At 41.4% G+C, this 25,066-nt stretch overlaps 1 protein-coding gene and 1 long non-coding RNA gene across 3 annotated transcripts in view; both read left to right on the top strand.

Annotated features, from left to right (window-relative positions):
• The first annotated feature begins 80 nt into the window (after positions 1-80).
• Positions 81-25,066, top strand: part of Yaf2 (YY1 associated factor 2) — a 64,315-nt gene continuing 39,329 nt past the window's right edge. The window contains exons 1-2 of the mRNA XM_075960420.1: positions 81-511; positions 796-921. Coding sequence (XP_075816535.1) covers positions 486-511; positions 796-921 — 152 coding nt within the window. The 5' untranslated portion in view covers positions 81-485. The remainder of the gene's footprint in view (positions 512-795; positions 922-25,066) is intronic.
• Positions 1,014-23,546, top strand: LOC142843280 (uncharacterized). 2 transcript variants are annotated; one of them, XR_012909610.1, is made up of 4 exons: positions 1,014-1,209; positions 2,536-2,642; positions 23,330-23,399; positions 23,484-23,546. It is a non-coding gene; the product is annotated as an uncharacterized LOC142843280 (long non-coding RNA). The 2 variants fall into 2 exon arrangements; XR_012909609.1 differs by lacking the exon at positions 1,014-1,209 and having other exon boundaries at positions 1,216-2,642.

The raw sequence follows: 25,066 nt of genomic DNA, 5'->3' as shown, positions 1-25,066 counted from the left end.
TCATGTTTGAATTATGTAAGCTAAGAGCAGGGCACCGAACCTTTCCTTGAGCTTCCGTCTCGCTTCCCCAAACGAAGGGTGACAGTCCCCGCCGCGCGCGGGGGCGAGGGGAGCCGCCTGCCCGAGCGCACCGGCCTCTGCCAGCGCCTGCCATCGCGCGCCCCTCCGGGATTCCGGGGCCTGGGAAGCTCCGGGCGGGAGGCGGGGAGGAGGCGCCGCGAACTCGCCCCGGGTGCTGGGCCGCGCTCCCCGCGTTTGAAGTCTCCGGCGCGGCCGCTGGTTGGGCGGCGCGGGTCACGTGCGCGCGGGCAGGAGTTTCCCCGACAGCTGGAGGCTGCGTGGGATCCGGCGGCGGCGGCGGCGGTGGCGGCGGCAGCTCGCGGCGCGGCCTTCCCCGCCCCCTCGCCTCGGAGCTTCCGCCGACCCCTCTCCCCCGGGCGGCTGACAGACCGGCCGCGGCTCCGAGGCGCGCGTCGGCAGCGAGCATGGGCGACAAGAAGAGCCCCACCAGGTAGGGTACGGCGGCCCGCCGGCGGGGCGGCCGCGGTCCGCGAGGCCGGTGGCGCGGCACGGGGTGGGAGGTGGGGGGGGCGCGGCGCGCGGCTGCTGCCCACAATGGGCCTAGATGGCGGCCGGGGTCAGCGGCCGCGCTCCCCCCCCTCCCCCTGCGCCGCGCCGGGGGAGGGGAGGGGGGGCGGGGCGGGGGTCGCGGGCCGGGCGGGGCGGGGCACGGGGGCCGGGCGCGGCCTGCCGCTGACCCCGCGCTGCGGCGTCGTGTCCGGTTGTGTCCTGCAGGCCGAAGCGGCAGCCGAAGCCCGCCTCGGATGAGGGCTACTGGGACTGCAGCGTCTGCACCTTCCGGAACAGCGCCGAGGCCTTCAAGTGCATGATGTGCGATGTGCGGAAGGGCACCTCCACCCGGTGAGTCCCGCGCGCCCGCGGCCGGCGTCCTCCCCCACCCCACTCCCAGCGCCCTCACCCCCGCGTGACGCGGGGACGGCGGGGCGGCCAGCCAGGCGGCGGCCGCGGTGGGGCGCGACCCAGCTCCGCCGTGGCTCGCGGCGGCGAAGGGGTCGGCGGCGGTAGCGCTCGCAACGACCGCTGCGGAGGATGAATGGTGCTAGGGAGTCGCTGGCGGCTGCGATTCTTGTGCGCGGCCGGTGCGGTGCCCCTTCCCCAGCCTGGCACGGAGACGCCGGCCGCATTGTTGTTAGTGTGCAGGGGGGTGGGGGCAGAGGGTGGAGGAAAGGCCGCGGTGTCATTCGACCCTCGGGGGGGAAAAAGTGTCTCGTTGTAGGATCGGAATAGGTTAAAGTTTCCGGAAGGGTCAGGCCAAGGTTTTGCGTCTTGTTTTTGTTCTATTTCTGTAATATTTTGCAGTGAAGTAGTTGAGAAGCGAACTCAGGAACACGTTTTTTACTCCGAATATCTGAATCTCTTGAGACGAACTATCTTTTTTTTTTTTTTGTTAACGTGATCTTTGCCTGTTTTGAGCCTTAAATTTGTTGTGTGTCATAATTGTCTTTAAAAGATAAACACAAAGATTAAGTCTAGGAAATTCAGAGTTAGTGACATTCTCCATCTGTCTGCACTTGGAGCCTTTGAATTCACTTCCTAGAATCTTTGTGATTTGTAGCAATATTTAGATAAAGTGTTTATTTTGATGCCTATGAAGCCTATTAAAATACACTTTAGCACAGTAAGAACATTGGGAAGTTTCTTGTTGCTTGAAAAAGAGTCCCTATATAATTTTGACATATTCTAAGTAGTCCAAGTTATTTCTAAAAATGACTTATCTTGGTTTTGAATGCAATTCATAGAATTTTATTAAAAATTTAAGTGTAGAGACGTGTCAGGATTTATTGTTTCTACAATCCTAGTTGCTTTTTAACACACCTGTCTTGTAAATCTCAATAGGCTTTTACAGTAAATTCTTATTTACATTAGATAACATTTTCAGCATTTCATGTTCATTAAAAAGCAAGTTTTAAAATACCTTGTAAGTTAAAGGAAAGGTTCTAAAAAGAGAAACTATTTGCTATTTTTGAACTCCTGTTTTAAATGTTTTGAAAAGCAGGATGTATCTTTATAAGTCTGTAAGGCTGGGAATGGCTTAGCATATATAATTGTATATCTACGTATTTATAAATAAGCAATATGTAGAACATTTGACTTTTTTGGGAGGTAGGCATTTTGAAGTAGAGACAGTTACTATAATCCTAATCTCTGCTGCTATATTGCTGCTTTTTTTGTCCCCCGTATTCCTTTGTCACTATTAGAGAAATGCTGGAATTAGAAGGGCCTGTTTGGAAGGGGGGGGGAGCTGGTGTCCTACTCTACAGTCAGTCTTGGGGTTAGAGGTGCCCCGAGAAATAGAGTAGGTGGTGACACTCGGAAGAGAAGCAACAGGCTGAATACCTGGCATCTGGATGAAGAGTATAGTACACAGGGGAGTTGGCTCAGAGGCCTACCTGGGGGCCCCTGACACTTTTTTTTTCACCAGTATATCTGAGCTCTTGTAGATCCAATTTTTAGTGGTGGAAACATTACTTGAGGACTCAGAGAAGCATTGTCATTTGGATTGAAACTGAAGAGGCTCTGGGCAACTCACCAGAAGTCTAAGGGACACTCTGTTCCTAAAAGTAAGTGTTCTGCACTGTGACCCTCTCGGCTTCCTCCTTCCTCTCTCTGCATTATCTCTTCTCTTTTGACTTTGGCCATAAATTGACTATAAGAGCTCTCATTTCTCTGCTTTCTGTTACCTGTCCTTCTGCTGTTTCTGAAATTGAGAGTGGAATCCATGTTCAGACAGAGCAGCAGAACAGGTCATTGTTAATAAGTAGATATGATTACGTGCCGAGTATGTCCTTGTCAGCACAATAGGAAAACAATTAAAGGACGCAGAACACAGATGAAAAACCAAAGTTTTGGTGGTTGGGAGAAATGATTCCCCGCGTTAGAGGATTTAAAGAATAAAGCTGGCAAGGACCACAGCAGGAGTGGGTAGCTGCAGAGCCTAGGGATGCAGCTTGCCAAAGCCTTGTTTGTATGACCATTACCCGTATTTGGATCCCTTGGGTCAGGAAGGCCTCTGAACCGAATCTGTCTTATTTGCCAAGTGTGGGGTTAAGCCTAAACCATCTGAAATGTCAGATCACTACAGAAGGTGGGTTCATGGTGTTTCTTTCAAGATTGTACTGGAATAGATATGTATTTATATATGTATACATATATCTGTAGTTTTCTTTTTTTGGAGACAGGGTTTTCTGTGTATCCCTGGCTGTCCTGAAACTTGCGCTATAGACTAGGCTGGCCTTGAACTCAGAGATCCACCTGCCTCTGCCTCCAGAGTGCTGGGATTACAGGCATGTGCCACCTCGACCTGGATCATGTGTAATTTTTTTTTAAGCAACTGATTGAGATGCTTTATATTAGAACAGATGGCTGTTTCCTTTGACTCATCTTCAGTAGGTTATATCATTCTGCTGATTGTGGTTGTATACTTATCAAGTATGTCAGAATAAAATGTGATTGGACATAACATGTCATTTCTATTATTGAATTTCATTTTGTATTTTATGACTAGTTTAAATTTGTGTAGTTCTTTAAAAAATCTAGAATATGCACAAGAAGATAGTTCAAGAATCTTAAATTTCTATATTATGCTTTTATGTTAACAGTGATAGAGGTCAAAAAGACAGTTTTCCTTTGAGTTGGCTTTGCCCTGAAGTTCAGGCTAACCTTGAACTCACAGCATTCCTCTTGTCTTAGCCTCTTGAGTGTTAGAATTACCGGCATGAGCCCCCTCAGAAAGGGAGTATTTTAAAAGGAAACAAACAAATAAAACCAAATCCCAAAAAACAGGCACTACATTGTCAGAGGTGCTGCCTAGTCTCCTATATAGCTGGCTGTTTTAAAGTAAGTATTATAATAAAAACTTGGAGACTTCAGGAAATGAACTGTTCAGTAGTAAGGAAGTATTAAGAAAGGTAATAGAAAGGAAAGTGTTTAAGTATTGCCTTGGAAGGTATTAACTGCTGGATGATTGAATTAAGATGAATATCTTCATGTAGGAATGGACAATTTCTTGATTAATTTGGATAGCAGATAGTTAGAAGTAAAAGTGACAAAGTCATTTGCTTTGGTATGAACTGTTGTCTTAATGCTAGTTCGTAAATCATCCTAGTCCTACAGGGATTCATGCCTGGTAATGTATTTTTCAGGGTAGGTGTCTTCTTGGTCTCATTTTGGGGAGATATGAAGATGTCACAGTAGAAAAGTGCTGGTTTTTATGGTGGGCAGGAATCTGATAACTCCATGTCTCATTTGAGCTTTTCACCAAGTTTCTCTAGTGTCTTTGGTTGTACAGATCTGAGATAGGTACTCCCTGTAGTGAGGAAATTGTAGTTTCTTTGCTTTTGTTAGTGTTTTGTGGGTGAGAAACACTTTGGGCTTTATATAATTTTGTAGTAAGGGGCTAGAAAGGTGGTTCATCAATTAAGAGCACAGGTGCTTTTCCAGAGGACCTAGGTTCCATTCCCAGAACTCATTTGGCAGCTCATAGCCTTCTGTAACTCCAGTCTTAGAGGCTCTGATGGCCTCGTCTGGTCTCTGTTAGTAACAGGCACATACACGATGTATAGACATAAATGCAGGCAAAACACTCAGAAAATAAATAAAAAATAAATTCTTTATGTGAGGTATTATATTTTTAGTGTGAACGGAAGAGATAAAATTACCTATTAAAATATGCGTACTTTATAGCTAACACAGTATTATGGTTAGGAGTTGACTCTTGGTAAAAGGTTATTTCAGCTTCTATAAAGTGTGAATAAACTATAAAGTGCACATCTGAAGAAATTCTATAGCAACCACCTGTATCAGGTGAAAGTGTTTACAGTGTAGCTATTATCTGTCACAGTGGCTTTCTGTTTGTTAGTTTGAGGTTTGGTACCAGTTTTTTATAGACACTTGGTATAGAAATAAAAGAAGCAAAACAAGGGCCATCTAATGGTCTGGGTTTTCTGTTGAAACACAGTTTCTTATCCTCCACTACTTGAAGAACACTTTCACTTGTTATTTAGGTACTTATTCTCAAGGGCTTATCCTCTGTTTATCTTGGGTTAAAGAACTCATACAAATTCACTGTTTAGTAGGGAAGTTGTGAAGGGGATTAAGTGTTTGGATTGTATCTAGTAATAATTTTCAGAATGCGGAAGGAGGAACCTTCTTATTTTATAATAGTTAACCTGTGATGTCCAAGCTGTTTTCCTAACAGCACTGAGCTGTTGTTCATCCTTCTCACTGTTAACTGTGTGGTGAAATGTGAAAATGTTCGTTTCAGTGTGAGTCAAAGCAGAACCGCACGCCATTGTAGTCAGTGTGCCCTTCCCCACCCTCTGCTGAGATCCCACCCGAGAGTGCTCCCGTGAAGCAGGTAACGGGCAGTCTGACAAAACGGGAAGCACATGTGTACTCTTCTGCTGGAGACAAAGGAAGATGCTCGTGCTGCCTCTGGTGCAAGTCCAGCTTGCTGTTTTCATTTATGTGAAGGGCTGCTTTCACTTTAAAGGCAACCTGGACGATCATAATTATTCAGATGTGAGTCTTTCACAGGTATTTTCTGAAAGTAAGCGCAGTGAGTTTGTCTTTGTCAAGAGAAAATTTGATGGTGTTTTTTTTATTAGTGATATAAGACAAGTGAAAACCCATAATCAAAATAATGAGCTTTGGTACTTCTGAATATTCAAAAGTTTTTGTATACAGCCCTTTTACGTTTTGCTTTTCTCCATATTTTTTTGTCTGGTAAGATAAGTAATGATATCAGTGAATGTAATTTCTGGTATTTTCTTGAACTGTCTCCATATTTGGAAGATCAGTATAACTTGGTGAATTGTTTTTTCCTGATAATCAATGCAATATGGTGTTAAAGAGCCATACATGGATAATCAAAGTACAAAATAGACAGATTTTTGAGGAAATATCTTGAAAACTTAGTTGATGGTGTTTTTAGGTTTTCCATTGCAACTAACTTTAAGCAACAGCTACTGGGGCTAAAGAGATGGCTCAGCAGTTAAGAGCACTGGCTGTTCTAGAGGATCCAGGTTCAACTCCCAGCACAAGTGTCTAACTTCATTGCAGGGGAAGCCAGCATTTTTGCACCTACATACATGTAGGAAAAACACGAATGCATACAATAAAAAGAAAAAGAAATAACTACTTAGAAAACAGAAGATTTATAATTCCTTGAAGAAGCAGAGTTGAGACTGAGTATGGTGGCACATGCTTTCTGGTCTAGTGCTTTGGAAGTAGCCAGGGGACATTGCAAGTTTGAGGTCAGCCTGGGCTATGAAGTAAGACACTGTCGTCGTCGTCGTCGTCGTCTTCTTCTTCTTCTTTTTTTTTTTTTATAAAGAAAAAACAACTTCTTCTTTTACATATGTTTTGGAGCCTAAATATATTTCATGTTCTTGGACCAAGATAATGTAGTGCAAGAAATTAAATGCATGGACAGGTATGACAGAACACACTTTGGTTAAGCAGATGTGGGAAGCATGCCAAAAAAAAAATCACTATACACAAACATCTTTATTTTGGAAAATGCAGAGGTTCTTTCTCCTTATAAAGAATATATTATTTAATTAAAATGTGATGTGTTTAAACATAAACTAGCAAACATGTATTTGTGTTTTCTGGACATAGAATGCAAGGTCTCGTCAGCGGTAAAGCAAGTGCTCTGTCACTGAGCTTGGTCTGTTTTTATTTCCAGAACAATATACATAGAAGAGAACACATAAACAGGGGCTGAAAGATGGCCCAGAACTTAAGAGTGCTTTGCTGCTCTTCCAGAGAATCAAGATTGGATTCCCAGCACCTACATGGCTGCTAATAAGGGATCCAGTGACCTCTTCTGCATGTGGAGCATATACATGTATGCAGTCAAACACTCATAAAATAAAAATAAATGAATATTTACAAAGTCCATGTAAATGTAGCTTTTGAGAATGTGACAAAATCCTGAGACCAAAAACTGAACTGCTGGCCCATAGCTTTACAGGCCTGTTTCCTGCATAGGAGGTTGACTTGAGCAGATATTCGTTGTACTTCCTGTTTAGTCTAATAAATGATGGTCTGCCTTAACTGCTAAAACTTGTTGACTTTACTTTAGTCTTCTTTGAAGTGTCACCTTCTTGGTCTTGCATGTTGGTGGCTTTTGTTTTTGAATTAAAATATTTCTTCTTTGATATCACCAACACTCCTTTATTCCTAGAAAGTCTCTGAAATTAATTTTTAACCTAGTCATATTTGACTTTTCTATATTCTTTACCTTGTATGTGTCATAAACATTTTCTAGGACCTAAGCTAGAAACGATCATTGTCTTAACCTTGACTCAAACTTACTTTTATTTTTCGTGTACAATCTTCCATGGCTTGTCTCTCATTTCTGTTATTACAGTTCAGAATCCTATGCCATTTTTTCTATGAGATAATGTGATATTTGACTAATTGATCTCTTTCTGAAAATGCTGCACACATCTTTTACAAAACCTATACTGATGCTGGTCCTTGTATGTTTAAAAAAATTGGCAACTAAATAAACGATGAGTGCCAAAGCATGGCGCTCAGCTGTCCGTGCTGTTCTCAGCAGTCCTGATTCTGTTCGCCTCGGGGAGAGAGGCAATAACTGACCAAAGACACGATTCTACAGCTAGCTGGGCAAACCAGTAGAGGAGCATGCACCCCCAAGAAGAGACCCACCCCCCTCTACCAGGTGTTTGTATATTTTCACACAGGAGAAGGATGGCTTGCCAATCTTTGATTTCTGGACTGTCGCCCCTTCAGTTAGGAAAGTCTTGTGCAGCCGCACTGGTTTCAGGATGGCAGTGGCTGGAGAACAGAGTTCCTCAACATTCTACTTTGTCCTCTGTCTCTTAGATCTCATTCCTTGTGCTCCCCTTTCCACATGATCCCTGAGCCTTGATGTCATTTTCTCTTATTTAGGGTGGAGCTTTGAGCTATTATTCATGGTAAGTGTCACTTATCCTCAGCACTTTGACTGCTGGTGAGTCTCTGCGGAAATCTGACCAGCAGTCATAATCCATGGTCATAAACATAAAAGGCAGGTTGATGGGGGCACATCATATCCATTTAGCAAAACCACAGCAGTTTTTATAGCTTCTCCATAGGTTTTATGACCTCTCAGCCATGGGTCCCTATCCTGACTTATAGTTCCAAACCTAAGTTTCTTCACTGGAGCAGGCCTTGGAAGGTGGTTGAGTGTTCTCTTATCAGTCATGACACTTCTGCATCGGTGGGCACAGCTGCCTGGCATAGTGATGGTGCTAGCACGCAGGATACATTGCTGAGTAAGACCTTGGGCAACAATTCTTTAGCAGCCTTTGTAGTACCTGTCTGTACTACAAATCATAGCTAGTCGGGAGTATGCTTTGGACAGCCTATCCTGATTCCCCATGTCCTGCAACCAAAGTTCTTGATGTTTTCAGTAGTAGAGTCTTAACATCTAGTTTAGCATACAACTTACAGCACCAGTAGTAGCCTTTTTGATTTGTGTAGCTTCAGTGATCCTCCTAGCCTGGCACTAGAATTTTTATCCAGTAACCTTGTGACTTCCACAAGTGCTTTTTTTTCATCCATGCAGGGTACCTTCATGAAAATTCTTAACCGTGGTTTTAAAGGCATAGACAGTTGTGGATATTTTTCAGTTACCTTATTACTGGCACCGGATTCAGCCATAAACTCAAGAATTTTGCAGTGTCCATGGCCCATGTGCCTTATGTGAATTGATTTTCTCATTTGTGCTCTTTTAGTTGCTCTTCCATGTTTTCAAGATTCTTTTCTAAATCTGTGTGACATTCAGGCTTTATGTAATTGAAGCGAGGCAAGTGCCAGTGGGTCTTCAGCAGCTAATAGGAAGAAAACATGGGCAGCAGGGTCCAGAACAGCATGGAAGATCCCATCAGTTTTCTCAAGAGTAGTTTTGGATAGAGCAGCTCCATAGGTGATATTACTTATTTTCCTCTAACCCATGGTCATGGATGAACTCCCTGTGTCTTGTGCATCCCCACTCCTCGTCCCTGTCCAGGTTTGCTTTTCTGTTGCTGAGATAAAACACTGACCAAAAGCAGCTTGGGACAAAAAGGATTATTATGTCTTTCATAGTATAGTCTGTCATTGAGGGAACTGGAGGTAGGAACCTGGAAGAAAACTGCTTGCTTGTTGGCTCCCGGTGACTTGCTCCACTACTTACCTTAGAACCTAGGACCTCTGCCCAGGGATGGCACTGCTCACAGTGGGTTGGGCCCTCTGATGTCAATTAGCAACTAAGAAAATGCCTCACAGACATGCCCACAGCCAGTCTGATAGAGGCAGTTCTTTAATTGAGGTCCCTCCTCTCAGGTGTGTATCAGGTGGGCTACTGAGGCTAACTGACCCCTCCCATTCCCCAGGGCGAGGTAGGGCTAGATCTAGTGCCTCGGGAGGTGTGCTTTTGCTTACTCCACAGGCTCTAAGCAGGCAGTACTACTGCTAGCTGCTGCTTTCTCACTGGCTACACCTGAGTGTTGAAAGATCCCAAACTGGGAGAGCAGTTTGTACTTCCCAGGGTGGTTGAGTACATAGGATACTCTGGGAGTAATTGCCCACCCCTGGAACAAGTTTACTCTTTTTTAATCCTTTGTATCTTCACTGAAGCTTCCCAGAGGTCACAAGTACTCAATTTGGTTATTAGCATTTCTCCTAGAAACTAGCCCATCACACATGTCTTTGAGTGGCTTTCACGACAGGCCTTCTTGACTGCTTTAGCACTTTTAATTTTACAAATGTGTTTTATGTGTATGGGTGTCTGTCGTGTCTGCATGTATCACATGTGTGCAGTACTTTCAGAGGCCTGAAGAGAGTGTCAGATTCTCTGGGACTAGAGCTATAGAAGTTTCCATGTGGAAATTGAACCTGGGTCCCCTGGAAGAGTAACCAGTGCTCTTAACTGCTGAGCTATCATTCCAGCATTATCTTCACCACCTTTGGAGCCTGATTTTTATGCTGGTTTAGGTCACTTAGATTCTCTCAGTGTTCATGTACCTGGTAGAGACCATCTCACTAAGGAGCTCAGCAGGCACTGAGGCTTTGGCATGGGGCCAAACTTAGTGAGCCCAGTCCTAGGAAGATCTCAGTCGACAGTCACAACTTCCGTGATTTCAAAGATGGCAATGGCCATTTCAGGTGTGGACAACAGAGTTCCATAACATCAAATCCATAGTAAGTCATTCCTAAATTATTTTTCTAGCCTCACTTCCTGCCGTGTATATATCTCAGTTAGGATCACTATTGCTGTGATGAAACACGATGACCAAAGCAAGTCGGGGAGGAAAGGGTTTATTTGGCTTGCTCTTAGACATCATTATCTATCACTGAAGGAAGTCAGAACAGGAACTCAAACTGGGAGGAATCTGGAGGTAGGAGCTGATACAGAGGCCATGGAAGAGTGCTTCTTACTGGCTTGTTCTCCACGGGTTGCTCAGTCTGCTTGCTCGCTTGCTTGTGCGCGCTCTTTTTCTTTGTTTCTTTGAGACAGGGTTTCTCTGTAGCTTTGGGGCCTGTCCTGGAACTTGATCTGTAGATCTGGCTAGCCTTGAACTCACAGAGATCCACCTGTCTTTGCCTCCCGTGTGCAAGGATTTAAAGCATATGCCACCGCTGCCCAGCTTCAGCCTGTTTTCTTATAGAACCCAGGACCTACGTGCCCAGAGGTAGGTCCATTACAATGAGCTGGGCCCTCCCACATCAATCCCTAATTAAGAAAATGTCCTACAAGTTTGCCTATAGCCCGATCTAATGGTAGCATCTCTCAACTGAGGCTCCCTTCTCCCCAGTGATTCTACCTTGTGTAAAATTGTCGAGGCAGCACAAATATCTTAATCAGTTCTGTGAGGTGTCACTGAAGTATTCTCAGCTGGTACTGCTGAAGAACACTTTACCCTTTCCCACACTGAAATTTTTGAGTGTGTGGTTGTGCTGTGTAATTATTCCTAGTGAATCATCAAAATGCAGTAAAATTATTGAGATGTTTATCTGCTCTGTAGGGCAGATAATGTTTTATTCATTTCAGTCCTCCCAAACTAGGAAAGCACCTGGAGCATTCTAGATATTTAAATGTTTCCAATTAACATTTCTTTAATTTTTCTTGTTTCTCTATGACTAATGAGTTTTCCAAACATTTTTAAGATTACGTTTAAAAGGTTTTTATCAGATTATTTAGTTCATAAGTTTCTATTGTCTTCATAATAAGGATGATATTGTATAGAAAACCTTAATGTTTAAAAAATTCTCTGACTTATTGGTGTGTGTGTCCACATGGAGGTTAGAAGAGAACCATTGAGAATTGGTTCTTTTCTTATCTGTTGATAACTCAGGCATCAGGGTTGCCCAACAGTGACCTGTACTTGCTAAGCTATCCTGCAGGTTCTCCCTTAGTATTTTAAAGGGTAGTTTGGAAAGTTACTATTTTTTATGATCTCATTTGCAATATTTGGGGTCTTATTATTCAGTTATTGAAAATTATATAGTCTGGATCCAGGTATGGTGCCACATGTCTTTAATCCTAGCACTTGGAAGGCAGAGGCAGAAGGCTCTCTGTAAGTTTGAGGCTGGCCTAGTTTATATAGCATGTTCCAGAACAGCCAGAGATATGAGGAGAGACTCTCTCAAACAACAACAACAAACAAAACCCAAACCTAACAACCAAACAAAAAATTATGTAGACTAAAAATGACAACAGTAAAATTATGACATTTTTTTGAAATGTATTATGTTCCTTGACTAAATTTTAAGTTCCTGAGTGACGACTTCTTCAATTTAAGGTATTTGTTCATGGGGGGGGGGGGGTTGAGGATGCCCATGGGGAACTGGAGAGGTGGCAGTGGTTAAGAGCATTTGTTGCTCTTGCAGAAGAACTGGATTCCGTTCCTGGCACTCACACCATCCGTAATTCAAGTTCTAGGGAATCTGGTGTCCTTTTCTGACCTTCTTGGCACTAAGCCTTTATGTGGTGCAAATACATACATGCAGTCAAAACAAATAGCATTAAGTAGTAAGTGGTGGCTTTCAGTGTTCTGGAAGACATGTCAACAGCTTCTTGTTGCCAGGTTAGTTTGAATGACCATTTTCCTACTATTTTTGGTTCACTTTGGTCACAGTCCCTTCCTAGGTAGCCTTCCATTTGCCTTAATCTAGTCTCTGTGGTTGGGAAGGAGGAGTATCTAGTCACAGCACGGTACCAGAGCCAGATAGATATTCAGCAGGTTTTCTGGCTGCTGCTTGGTCTCTTTATTCTTTCTTCTTTGGTAGAGAGTTTATAAAACTAGCTGAAACGTCACTTTATTGTGTCTCAGGGTTACATAGAGTTCTATTACACTTAGTCACTTAGTGGGAATGCAACATTGGGGTGTCAGCTGTCATTCTAGGCCTTTTTGTTTTGTTTTGTTTCGTTTTTTGAGACAGGGTTTCTCTGTATAGCCCTTGCTGTCCTGGAACTAGCTCTGTAGACCAGGCTGGCTTCAAACTCACGGAATTTCATCTGCCTTTGCCTCCCCAGTGCTGGAATTAAAGGTGTGCATCACCACTACCCTGCTCATTCAAAGATTTTAAACCAAAAGTTTCTTCTGAATCCTTTAATGAAACCTTTGGTTTAAAACTCATATTTTCCTTAAATTATTCCATTTAAAGTTTGTAATAATGTTCTTATGATTTTTAAAGAAAGTATTTATTTAACCAAATATTTGTTGAACTTCTAGTGTTTTATTTGATTCTTAAGATTTCTAGTCTTCCTATTGTTACATAAGTTGTTCTATCATTGACAATCATCTACTTTAAAAGATTCTGTAGACATTTGATAATACTGTTTATTTTAGAAAATTGTAGAACTAGGATTTTAGGGTTGGCAGGGATCTTTCAGGAGCCTTGAATGCATTCTCATTTCCTGGGACATGCTAGTTGTGATTGCTTGATCTCCAAGAGGTCTCAGGCAGTCTTCAGAGGAAAGACTCAGAGATTTGTGGTAGGAGTTTGGTGTTCAGGTTCTTAAATGAGTTCAGGGCACTGTTGGGTACAGACTCCTTTTGGGATTTTCAGCTGCATTTGGAAGATATTGGCTGTATTATCCTAGAGAACCAATTGGTAGTGCTGGGAATCTGATAGAATGAGGTTTTCACTGTGTTTTTCTTTTATTTGTATTGTGTTTGGACTTAAGGCTGTAGTCTAATATGTTGGCGATGGAGGTGACTGTGTGGAGACAGGCCAGGCCAGGCCAATAGCTAGTTAATTTGTGATTAAAGTATCTGGAGGTCTAGGGTCTTTTATCTAGCTAAGGTAAAATGTAAACTCCCTAGCAAGCATCTTAAGGGTTTCTTCTTGTAATTATGCTCATATCTAGATATTTATTGGTAACTTCTAACATAAAACATATTTCCTATAAATAGGAACCAAAGAGCAGGACATGAAGGCTTATATCTGTAATACCAACTTGTGGGAAGCTGAGGGAGGATTGCTTGGACCAATCACAGCCATTTAATTTAGATAAAGCATGACCACTTGTTTGGGCTATTTCAGTGCCTGGCAGACACAATGCTTTTGGTTTTTCAAAACAGGGTTTATCTGTGTAGCCGGACTGTCCTGGAACTTGCTTTGTAGACCAAGCTGGTCTGGAACTCGGAGATTGCCTGCCTCTGCTGGGACTAAAGGCTTGTGGCTCCATACTTGACTCACTTAGGAAATACTTGTCTCTTAGCAGAAGTTTTAGCAAGTCTTCTGAATTAGCAGGGGAGTGTTACTGCTCTGGCCAAGGTGGAAAATGTCCTGCTCTTCACAGTCCACCTAGACTTGTGGTAGCATGCGTACTTGTTTTTAATTCTTACATGTCTCTAATGTCATAATGAACAGCAAGCAAACATTGAAAGAATCTAAATTGTAAGAGTTCCCTGCAGTTAGCAGCATGGTGTTTAAGTTGTAGATGCTGGAGTTCCACTCTTAGATTTGAGTATTTTTTATTTTGTTTTCTCCTCTTGTAAGCTTTTTAAATTTGTTTTTATTTTACCATTTTCTGACTTTTTATTATCAGTTTTTCTCATTTTTAAAAATGGAGATTATAAAATACTTTTTTCAGTTTTAAATGAAAGTAGTGACCATAAAGTTCTTAGCACAGGGCCTATTCTTAAAAGTGTTAGCTAAAGCAGTCAGGTGTGCCAGTGCTGGTACAGCAGTAGTCCTGAGTACAAAACATGTGGATCCCAGTGTGCTAACCCACGCTGTCAGAACGTAAGAGTCATTTCTCACAGATTGCTTCAGCGACATGTTTTTAATCTACCTACCTTCCTCCTGTCCTTACACCTCCTCTTCCCTTTCCTCCTGCTTGTGTGTGTCAGGAGGGGTGAGAGTAGGAATAAATGGACTTTCTAGTCTAGCGATGTCGATCGTCATATGACATCATGACCAGAACAGTAAGTTTAACATTTACTCTCTGAGCAGCACCCCAGTAGTGTGTGTGAAGAGCAGAGCATGCTGAAGTGTTAAGCAGCAAACGCGAAAGCATTCTCTGCTAAAATGATGGTTGTGTTCTGGAGGAATGTTGGTTTTGTTTCACCCTTCCTTCCTAGAATGTTTTCTTCTTAAGGGAACCATTTGTTCAAGAGTCACATTTTGGTCTACATCCTCACCTTGCCATTTATTTCCTAAGAGATTTTGGTGATGAGTAAAAGTGGTAAAGGGTGTAGTGTAGCGTATTTAATATGTGTCGGTCACTAATGATTGCAGAGTGTTAATTGAAATTCTCACTGCCTGTCTGCATCTTACATAGGAACTATAGAGACCTTTGTTATTTATCTCATTATGGTATTGCCTTAAACTTGTTTCCACTTGTTTTCTGAGGAACATTTATTTCATTTCATTTTGAGTTGCATGGGGTACATTTTATTTCCCCCATTTTACTGGATAAAAGAACTTAAATTTCTGTGATTTTATTTTTAAGCACTTCATTTATTTATTTATTTATTTATTTATTTATTTTGGTTTTTCGAGACAGGGTTTCTCTGTGGTTTTGGAGCCTGTCCTGGAACTAGCTCTTGTAGACCAGGCTGGTCTCGAACTCACAGAGATCCGCCTGCCTCTGCCTCCCTAGTGTTGGGATTAAAGGCGTGCGCCACCACCGCCCGGCTTTTTTAAGCACTTTAAAATCAGTTTTCTTTCACCATCACTGCAGTGTGTGATTAGAACCACAGCCAGTAGTGTTTTATTCTTATTTTGTCACACTTGCTTCTTGACTCCAAACTTCGGCGGATCATTTAGGAGAAAAAATTGCAGCAATCTAGGCAAGGGTTAGTATGGTATGAAAAAGGCAATTCTAGTGCAGAGGGAAGTGAATGAATTTTAAATATATTTAGGGGAAAGTTTATGGGACTTGATTGTTAATTGGGTATGGTTATAGGAGTAGAAGACTGGGTTATGTGGAAGAAGGAATCTCAGATGCAGTCTGGCTGACTTACGCCATTGCATAAATAGACTTTCGAGTCAATAAGTGTCATGAAGGCAGTAGTTTACTTTTATCTTTGTGAAGTCTTAGGTGCCTAGAGGAAGTCTGAAAGGGTAGATCCAGTGCAGTTAGACATGTGGAGAAGAGCTTAGGAAAGAGAAGCTATCAATGCATATCTATTAATATGTATTGGCAAGCATGACTAGGTAGAAGCCAAGGAAGTGGATGAGGAAAAGTATAATAGAGAGAGTAGACTGTGTAAATGAGAAAAGAGACTTAGGGAGACCTTGGAGAAATGTCCCCAGTCTGCTCCTCCAGTGGTAGAAGATGAGCACAGAAGAATCGGAGGAGAGAACAGTAGAGGAAGAAGCCCTGGAGAATGGAGTGTTGCAGAAGCAGGATAGAGTGCTTTCCCCCATGAAGTTCTGTATTATAGATAATAAATACATGACATGCATTTACCGAATCCAGTTTAACATTTGTTTTCACGGGTAGAGAATTTTTGTGTATACTTTAGTTTGTAAGGGATGATAATACTGCATTTTGCTTGTCTTCGGCTCTTCAATAGTTTTGAATTGCATCTATAAGTTAAATAAAAGAGATTAATATTAGTAGGTAGGAAGATGAATAAAATTATGCTGTTAACTAGCTTTGATGCCCAAAGAAGATTGGCATAATTATTTGGTAATATCTATTTTTAAAACCATACTTCTTTGGAGGAGGGGAAAAGCTATATTTTTAAATGTAGCTCTTACTTGTAGTTACAGAATGTAATGTAAATAATATCTCCCCAAATTTGGGTTGTTTTTGGTGTCAAAAATTTTTTAAATCCGGTAGCTTTGAAATGTATGGACAGTTACATAGATCTTTGTGAGGGAGCGTGTGTGGCTAGGGGAAGCTCCTCTGTCTGTCGTCTCTGTTTAGGAGGGAGACTCACGGCATTCTGCTGATCAGCGCACTGAGGACATTGGGTTTGATCCCGGTTCTGTGAGTGCTAAGTTATTTAGAGCATAAGCACTCCGGAGACTAGCTGAGGCTCTAGATCTGATGGTGAGTTTTGAAATGCAGTTGTGAGACTGGTGCCCGATGAGGTAGCAGAGCTGGAACAGGGAGTCAGGTATACGCTTACCCCCATGGATCTAAGCTAAAATAATCCAGATATGATATGTGATCACAGGGACATTATGGGAAACACAAAGACAAAGGGGAGGAAGCTTCTCTTGTGGAGGTGACTTTTTAAAGTTTTTTCAGTGCTGATATTGAACCATACAGTCAGATTCTCTGCAAATGAATTACATTCTCAGTCTGTGTGTCACTTTACTGTATTTGTGTGTTTGTCTCCGCGTGTGGGGTTTAGAGGACAGCTTTGAGGAGTTGGTTTTCTTCTTTTATTAGGTGGGGTCTGGGGATGAAATTCAGAGAATCAGACTTAGCGGCAGATGTCCGTATTATGCCATCTCTGCAGTCTTAACATGCAATTTTATTTATTTATTTATTAAATTTAGTTTTTGGTTTTTCGAGACAGGGTTTCTCTGTAGCTTTAGAACCTGTCCTGGAACTAGCTCTTGTGGGCCAGGCTGGCCTCGAACTCAGAGATCTGCCTGCCTCTGCCTCCCGAGTGCTGGGATTAAAGGCGTGCGCCAACACCGCCTGGCTTAACATGCACTTTTAAAGTGAGGTGGGATTACTGTAACCGTGAATGATCAGAATTGCGCCGGGTAAAATGTAAAAGAGGAATTTTTACTTAAACCTCGCTCATTGGTAATAAAGAAGGAATAACTTCCCTTTCAAAAGAAGGAAAAGGAGGGGGCTGGAGAGATGGCTCAGTTGTTAAGAGCATTGCCTGCTCTTCCAAAGGTCCTGAGTTCAATTCCCCGGCAACCACATGGTGGCTCACAACCATCTGGAATGAGGTCTGGTGCCCTCTTCTGGCCTGCAGACATACACACAGACAGAATATTGTATACATAATAAATAAATATAAAAAAAATTTAAAAAAATAAAAAAAAGAAGGAAAAGGAGGTGCTCAGAACCACCGTTCAGTTGTCATGAACTAGTACTGTTAATTTAAGATTATGTTGAATTCACATTAGAAAAATTTGCCACTGTTTTATAAAGTCAGTTTTATACAGAAAATAATGCTCTTATTTTTTAGAGGTTGTCATTAATTGATTTGAGGGGCTTGTGAGATTTATCGGTGGTTGAGAGTACTTGATGCTCTTAGACTAGGGTGTAAGGGCTAAGAGACCGGCTCTAGCCCCTACCCAGGGTCCCGAAGATGAAATGCCAGTCAGGAGCGAAGGAGGGGTTGAAAAATCTCTATAGTAACTTCATAAACATTCCAAGAGACATGTTTTTTATTATTGTCTTTTTTTCTTCTGCCTCTAATTTAATTCTTCTGTCCTAATTGTCTGTAATTTCTTAGCTTTAATTTTCTGTCTCAATTCTTTAATTTCAATTCCAATTCTGTTTCATTCTTTTTCCTTTTCTTAATTTTCCTACATTCTTATTTTTCCTACATTCTTATCACATTTACATTTCTCCTAATTTCTACCAGCTTCTCCCTCCAGCTACTACCTCTTCTCTGGAGGCTTGAAGCCAAAGAAGTATTTACAAGAGTAGCTCTCATTGGTCCGAAGTACATTCCTAGGCTAAGCTATAAGGGCAGAGCCTTTGCCATGGCAACATAAGGTCCCAAGGCCATAGGAGCAAAACCTCAACCAGACAAGGGGGAGCACAGTGCCCAGTAACAACTTTGAGACACAGATCTATAATAGTAACTGGCAAGTGAAGAACTGACATGCTTTAAGGTTAATGTGAGGTTAGCTTGGGACAGCACTTTCCTATTTGCTGGTAGAGTGAATCCAGTACACATTCTTGTTCTGAGAGCTATGGCTCAGAGACAAGTTCAGACTTGCTGTAATTCTTGTCCTTGGGCATCTGTGAATGTCTTAATAGAGGTCTCTTTGCCTGGACTCTAACACTGACCAACTGTCTGCCAAGGAAGATAATTGCAGGAGGGCAGACTTCTAAGTTTATACAAAGACCTGGTTGAGAGAGCAAGGGCATTGACTGTGATTACTTTCTTGCCAGAATCACGTATTGCTGGGAACAGTCATCCAACATACTAATGCATAAGGGATATTGTGCCCAGTAATTGATTAACACACTGTAGTGCTGTCGGAAAACTCTTCAAGCTGTAATGTGAGGGAAAGAGCTCTTAACACAAGAAATCTGCAATGAAGACAGGTGACAGGTTATTGTTCTGCTAGATAAGGTGTCTCCATCAGATGTGCATCTCTGGTGACAGCATCCTCATTGCCTTGCGACATAAGGTCTGTCTCCATGAGATAGGCATCTCTGATGGGCTGACCCCTGAAGTCTCAGTGAGCTCTTACTGCATAATTCTGCGGTCCGTAGCACCAGGGTTTAAGTCCCAGCACTCACTGACACCTTACACTCATTTATAACTCCAGTTTCAAGGACTAAGCCCCCTTTTTTGACTGCCACAGGCACCAGGCATACACGCAGTGTATTTATGTGCATGTAGGCAAAGTATCAGTACATATAAAATAAAAATAAAACGAATCATTAAAAAAGAATTGATTTGAAAAGTGTTGCATGACTATAAGATCTGGTCAGAATAATTTTAATATTACAACTGTTAAAATTTTCCTCTTTCTTGTCACAAAGCTATAATTAAGTTGTCAGCTAGAGTTGCAGTCATTTCAGGGCCCACCACAGTTTACAGTTAAAACTTTTTATTGTTGGCAGGATTGTCTTTGAGGGGGAAGCTCATTAGGGAAACCCAGAGTGTACATAGGAAAAGGCAGTTGTCGGGGGTAGAGCAGGAGTACCAGGGACTAGGACTTAACTGCACTTTTGACAACAATTTGCACATTATTAGCTGGGAAATATCACTCAAGAAAGTGGACATAGACTGACCTTTATATTTTCACTCAGAATTTGTTGGCAACTGCTCTTACAAATTCTGTCTTATAAATAAGGCATTAGGGTATGGAAAAGGCTTGCAACAAAGTTTTAATGTCTGAATAGCTTCCATTACTAAGGTAAATGTAATATAATGCCTTGTAGTTATGTATTGGAATGGTATTGATAGTGATTTATGTTGTTAAAATTCAGTGTTTGTGTACATGTATGAGAGAGACAGAGACAGAGGGACAGTGCTGGAGATGGAATTTAAGGCCTCACGTATAGTAGGCAAGTATTCCAACATTGAGCTATAGCCTACTACCCTTACCTTATCCAGCCTCTTGTTCTGAATGCTGGGCATTGAACCTAGGAGTTTGTGCATTTTAGGCAAGTACTCTACAACTGAACTACATATACCTCCCCGCAAAGTTCCTTTCCAGATAGCTTCCTACTGTGCAGCTCGGAAAGACTTTAGACTTATTGTAGAGTTCAGGGTGGCTCAAACTAATGGTGCCCCTTCTGCCTTGTTCAAGAGCTCTGGATTGCAGGTGTAAACCACCATGCCTGGGCTTTATATTACTTGAGACATTCTGTTTGTTTAGCCCAGATGAGCTCAAACTCAGGATCCTCCTGCCTCTGCCCCTGGATTATTGGGATTACATGTCCCACTAGCTACTACATTCTTTTTTGTGTATTTGTTTTGTTTTGTTTTGAGGCAGAGTCTCTCTACATAGCTGGGTCTGTCCTGGGACTCATTGTGTAGACCAGGCTGGCCTTGAACTCACAAGGATTGGCCTGCCTCTGCCTTTGAATGCTGAGATTAAAGGCATGTACCACTAAATTTTAGCTACTACATTCTAATCTAGCCTTTTTTTTTTAAGTTCAGTCTAATTCTGTGAGGTAACTTTTACTGATAAAATGTTTGGCTCTGGGGTGCTGGAGAGATGGCTCAGTGGTTAAGAGCATTGCCTGCTCTTCCAAAGGTCCTGAGTTCAATTCCCAGCAACCACATGGTGGCTCACAACCATCTGTAATGAGATCTGGCGCCCTCTTCTGGTCTGTAGGCATACAGACAGAACATTGTATACTAAATAAATAAATATTAAAAAAAATGTTTGGCTCTGTTTTGAATACTAAGGAGTAACTTTCGGTTGATGCATGTTATAATTACAAGAGTTCCAACAGACTAATTTTGAGTAGTGCATCCTAATCTCTAGAATTAAAAATAAAATCTGCTTGAAGGCATAGAGCTCAGTGGTAAAACACTTGCCTAATGTGTGAGGTCCTGGATTCAAGTCCCATCGCCACACACGATGTAACAGCAACACAGGAAGATGTGTTTTCTCAGCCAATGTGCAAGACACCCTCTGGTTATATCAAAATGCTTTGAATATGCCTTAATCCTCTTATTTTTAAAATGTATTTGATTATTTAAGTTTGTATGACTTAAGTCTAAACGGAGACAGTATTTTCTTTAAATAAAAATTGGATATTATTTGATTTGGAATGATGTAGTCTAGCTCATTCTATTAAGAAAACATATTACATAATTGCTCCTGTAATCTAGATGAATACATGCAAACTCTGTGTGCTGTATGCTGTACAAAGTGACTTAACGGTAAGGGAGAGTCCAGGTATATAAAAATGTTGATATGGGTGACCTTTAAAAATACTAACCTGAATTTAGCATGATGGCCATGCCTTTAATCCCAGCACTTGGGAGGCAAAGACAAGAGCATCTCTGAGTTTGAGGCCAGCCTGGTCTACCGAGTTCCAGGACAGCCAGGGCTCCACAGAGAAACCCTGTCTTGAAAACAAACAAAACCTAGTCTTTATATTATAAATTAAAATGGAGCCTGCTGTTTGAGTCAATAACAAAATACCTGATGGTGTTGCTTGAAAAAGATAGACGGTTGGGGAGACACTCAGGTTATATCCCAAGAGGCAATATTATATCCCATGGTTGTAGTACCCAATTTGTATGGATTAGTCATTTAAAAATGAAATAATTTGCAATTATTGTACTTTAGGCTTAGATTTATAGAAAATGATGTAATTTACCCAGAGAAATGTGCATGTTAAAATTAAATATGAATCTAGTAAAAATCTTAGCAATGTACTATCAGACTTTGATATTTGTACCCTGTACTAAATACTGCATAACAGTATTGAAATGTAAGATCTTTATATTCCAAATTTGTTTCTGTGGAGAAATTATTTTATATTATTTAGTCCTATTTAATCTTATAGATGAAACAGGAGAAACCTATACAGTTTCTTTAGTTTATTTCCATGGAATGAAGAATGATGAAGCCGCAAGAATCTAGAAGGTGGACTGATGGTATAGGTAGCTCAGTTGATAGAGTGATTGCCGAGCATTCATGAAGTCCTGGGTTAAGTCTTCAGCATGACATAAACTAGGAGTCACGGTACATAGCTATAATTCTCACATTTTGGAGGTGAAGGCATGCATATCAGAAGTTCAAGCCTAACCTGGACTATATGAATCCTTGTTTCAAAACGGAATATTAGAAGGATCTGGAAGGTAGGGAATGGATGTTCAATAGTACAATGGTAAAAGTACTGACATACATCTGTATCTAGTGCTACTAGTATAGTATAGGGCTTGAGTCTATCACCGCTATAGCAAGTTACAGAATGAATGTGTGGAGTTAAAGGCAGTAGGACACCCTTACTTACGTTTGAGGATGAGATAAAATTCTGCCTGTGGGTCTCTTTCCTTTGTGTTTGCACATGACCTTAGGTGTCATTTTCCCTCCCTCCCTCCCTCGAGCTGAGGACTAACTCAAGGCAAACATTCTAGCACTGAGCTTAATCCCCAGCCCCAGTCTTTTTCTTTCTGAGGCAGGATCTCTCACTGGCTTGGCACTTTCCAAGTAAGCTTGGGTAGCGAGCCATCAACCCCAAGAATCCATCTGTCTCTGCCTCCTTGGCCTCCAGGACTCCAAGAGCACACCACCACAGCCAGCTTTTTAAAGGTTGAGACAGGTTCTCACTATATTCCTGGTGTCCTCGGAACTGACTGTGTAAACCAAGCTGGTCTTGAACTCAGAGATCCACCTGACACTGCCTCCAAATGCTGGGATTAAAGGTTTGCACCACCCTACAGCAACAGTTAGCTTTGCAGTTTGAAACCAGGCCTTTATATTTGTAAGGCAAGCATGCTAACAGCTAAGCCATCTCCCCAGGCCTTTCTTCTTCCTTTTGATTAGAATTTTTCTTTAAATGACAGACATGTTTGTATAAGTACTTAAGGACCAAAAGATAAAAAACAAAACAAAAACCACCACTACCAACAGAAAACAAGAGTTTGTTATTTTTCAATGACTATAGTACTTTTATGCTTGCTAATAGGAACCCATAGTAATTCTAATCTGAAGTCTCCAACCATGACAGCTGTGTAAATTTTAGTATAAAAGCAACCATGGTGGCCTGATGATCCTAAGAAGTAACAGATTTTGATCAACTGTGTATTGTTTTATTAGTATTACAAAATGATGATGGTGGTTCAATGAAATGCAAGCTTCATAGCTGATTTTTTATGTTTTTAAAATACAGCTGCTATTATAGTGGACATTTAAAAATTAAATCATTCAAATATCTGTATTTTCCTTGTATTTCTGATTTTGCTGAACAGCCAAATACTGTTTTTAATCCATTTTTTTCCTTTGGTGAGTACATGTTTAGCTCTGTAGTATGTTTACACCTGTTCCTCCTATAGCGCTACATGAGTTAATAATCTCAAATAAAATTTAAAAATCTTCTTATTCTGATAGAGAAGAAAAAACTGGATCACTTACCAGTAACTGGAGTTCTCCTATTGGGTAATCTCCACAGATCCACATTCTTTGAAGCTATTGTGAGTGGCTCGAGGACCAAGGGACCGTTGCAATCCCATTTCAGGAAGGTAAGTGAGTGCCTGCAGCATGTCTCTAGCCTCCTAAGCCCACCCCAGCTTTCTCACGTATGCATCTGTGCTGCATGCCCTCAGTTCCCGTGGATGCGCTTCACGAGGATCCTCGAGATGGACAGAAGGAAGGGGTGGATCTGTGAGGGAAAAGACCCAATAGGATAGCTCAAGTTACTGGTAAGTAATCTGGTTTTCACAAACTTGAGATTTTTTTTCTCTCAAATTTCTTCTCTTTAAGAGGTTAATAGAAAGGAAGTTGTTTTAGATGACATTTTTTGTATGTTATGAAGGCTTTATGGATAATATATCAAACTATTAATAGATATATGTATAAGTATAACAGTGGTTCTAAAGTGTTATTTATATAGCTTTCTAAAAAGTATATGTTTGAGGTAAATAGTATAAAGTAATTTTCAGGAAAGCTACATGTTGAATTGTTTTAGGAATTCATTTACATTATTGCTTTTAGTGAAATACTTGAACTGTAAACTTTTACACATACAAATTTGGTCAGATTGTTTTGGCACAATATTTCTGAACAGTAAGAAAAGATTTGTTTTTTTTGCTTGAGACAGGTGCTCAGTGTATAGACTAGGCTGACTTGGAACTCACAGAGATCTACCTCTCTGTCTCTCAAGTGCTGAGATTAAAAGTCTGTGCCACCATGACTGGCATTAAGTTTTAGTCAATAGCACGTACTCTTTTTCTTTCTTAGCTTTTTATACACCAAGCATACTCTGAACCATCAAGCCACATCTCCAATCCTACTACCACCTTTAAAAAAGAGATTTTTATCTTTATTCTTTGTTGTAGAAACTGGCTCTTAGATAGACTAGACTGGCTTCAAACTCCCTGAGTAGCTGAAGCTAACCTTGAACTTTTTGGTTCTTCTGCTTCCACCCCTGGAGTGTGAGGATTACAGAAGTGTCCCACCATGCCTGGATGCCAGTGCATATCAAATGACAGTTTTCAGTGGGCCTTTTGGTTTCAAGGTGCACCTGAAGATGACCTTTCTGTGTCCTTCTCTGTAATTAAGACCCCTGCTGGTATGAAGCACTCTGATTCCATTAAGTTATGGGTTAGAATTCTCTGTCTACACACACACACACACACACACACACACACACACACACACACACACACACACACCCCAAACCACACATGGGGCCCAATCTAGAATTCTTTGTCTATACACACACCATACATGAGGTCCAATCCAGAATTCTATGTCTATACACACACACACACAAACACACACCACACACATGGGTTCCAATTCAGAATTCTATGTCTACACACAAACAGACAGACAGACAGACAGACAGACAGACAGACAGACAGACACACACACGGGGTGGGGGGTCCATTCCAAACCCGAGGCATGCTAGGGAAGTACTCTGCTACTGAATTATGTCACCTACGATTACAGTCTTATTTTTGGTTTTTCTTTTGTTTTGCACTATCCTCTAAGGACATTTTTAGCACATCGAGTCTGAGGAATATACTTCTATAGCTGTTTTATAAATTTTCATTTATTTCTGGGTATTTAAAGACATGTTCTAATTCCATTTCATTCTCTTCATGCAGTCTTAATTTCTTCAATTTGGAACTTTGCTCATTGTTTTCACTTGGATAGTTTAAGGTTTTGGTCAGTACTTTTCCAT

The sequence above is a fragment of the Microtus pennsylvanicus genome, chromosome 2 (genome assembly GCF_037038515.1).
Source record: "Microtus pennsylvanicus isolate mMicPen1 chromosome 2, mMicPen1.hap1, whole genome shotgun sequence".
Taxonomy (NCBI): domain Eukaryota; kingdom Metazoa; phylum Chordata; class Mammalia; order Rodentia; family Cricetidae; genus Microtus; species Microtus pennsylvanicus.
Note: the sequence above shows the minus strand (reverse complement) of the source record. Positions and strands in the feature narration are given on the sequence as shown.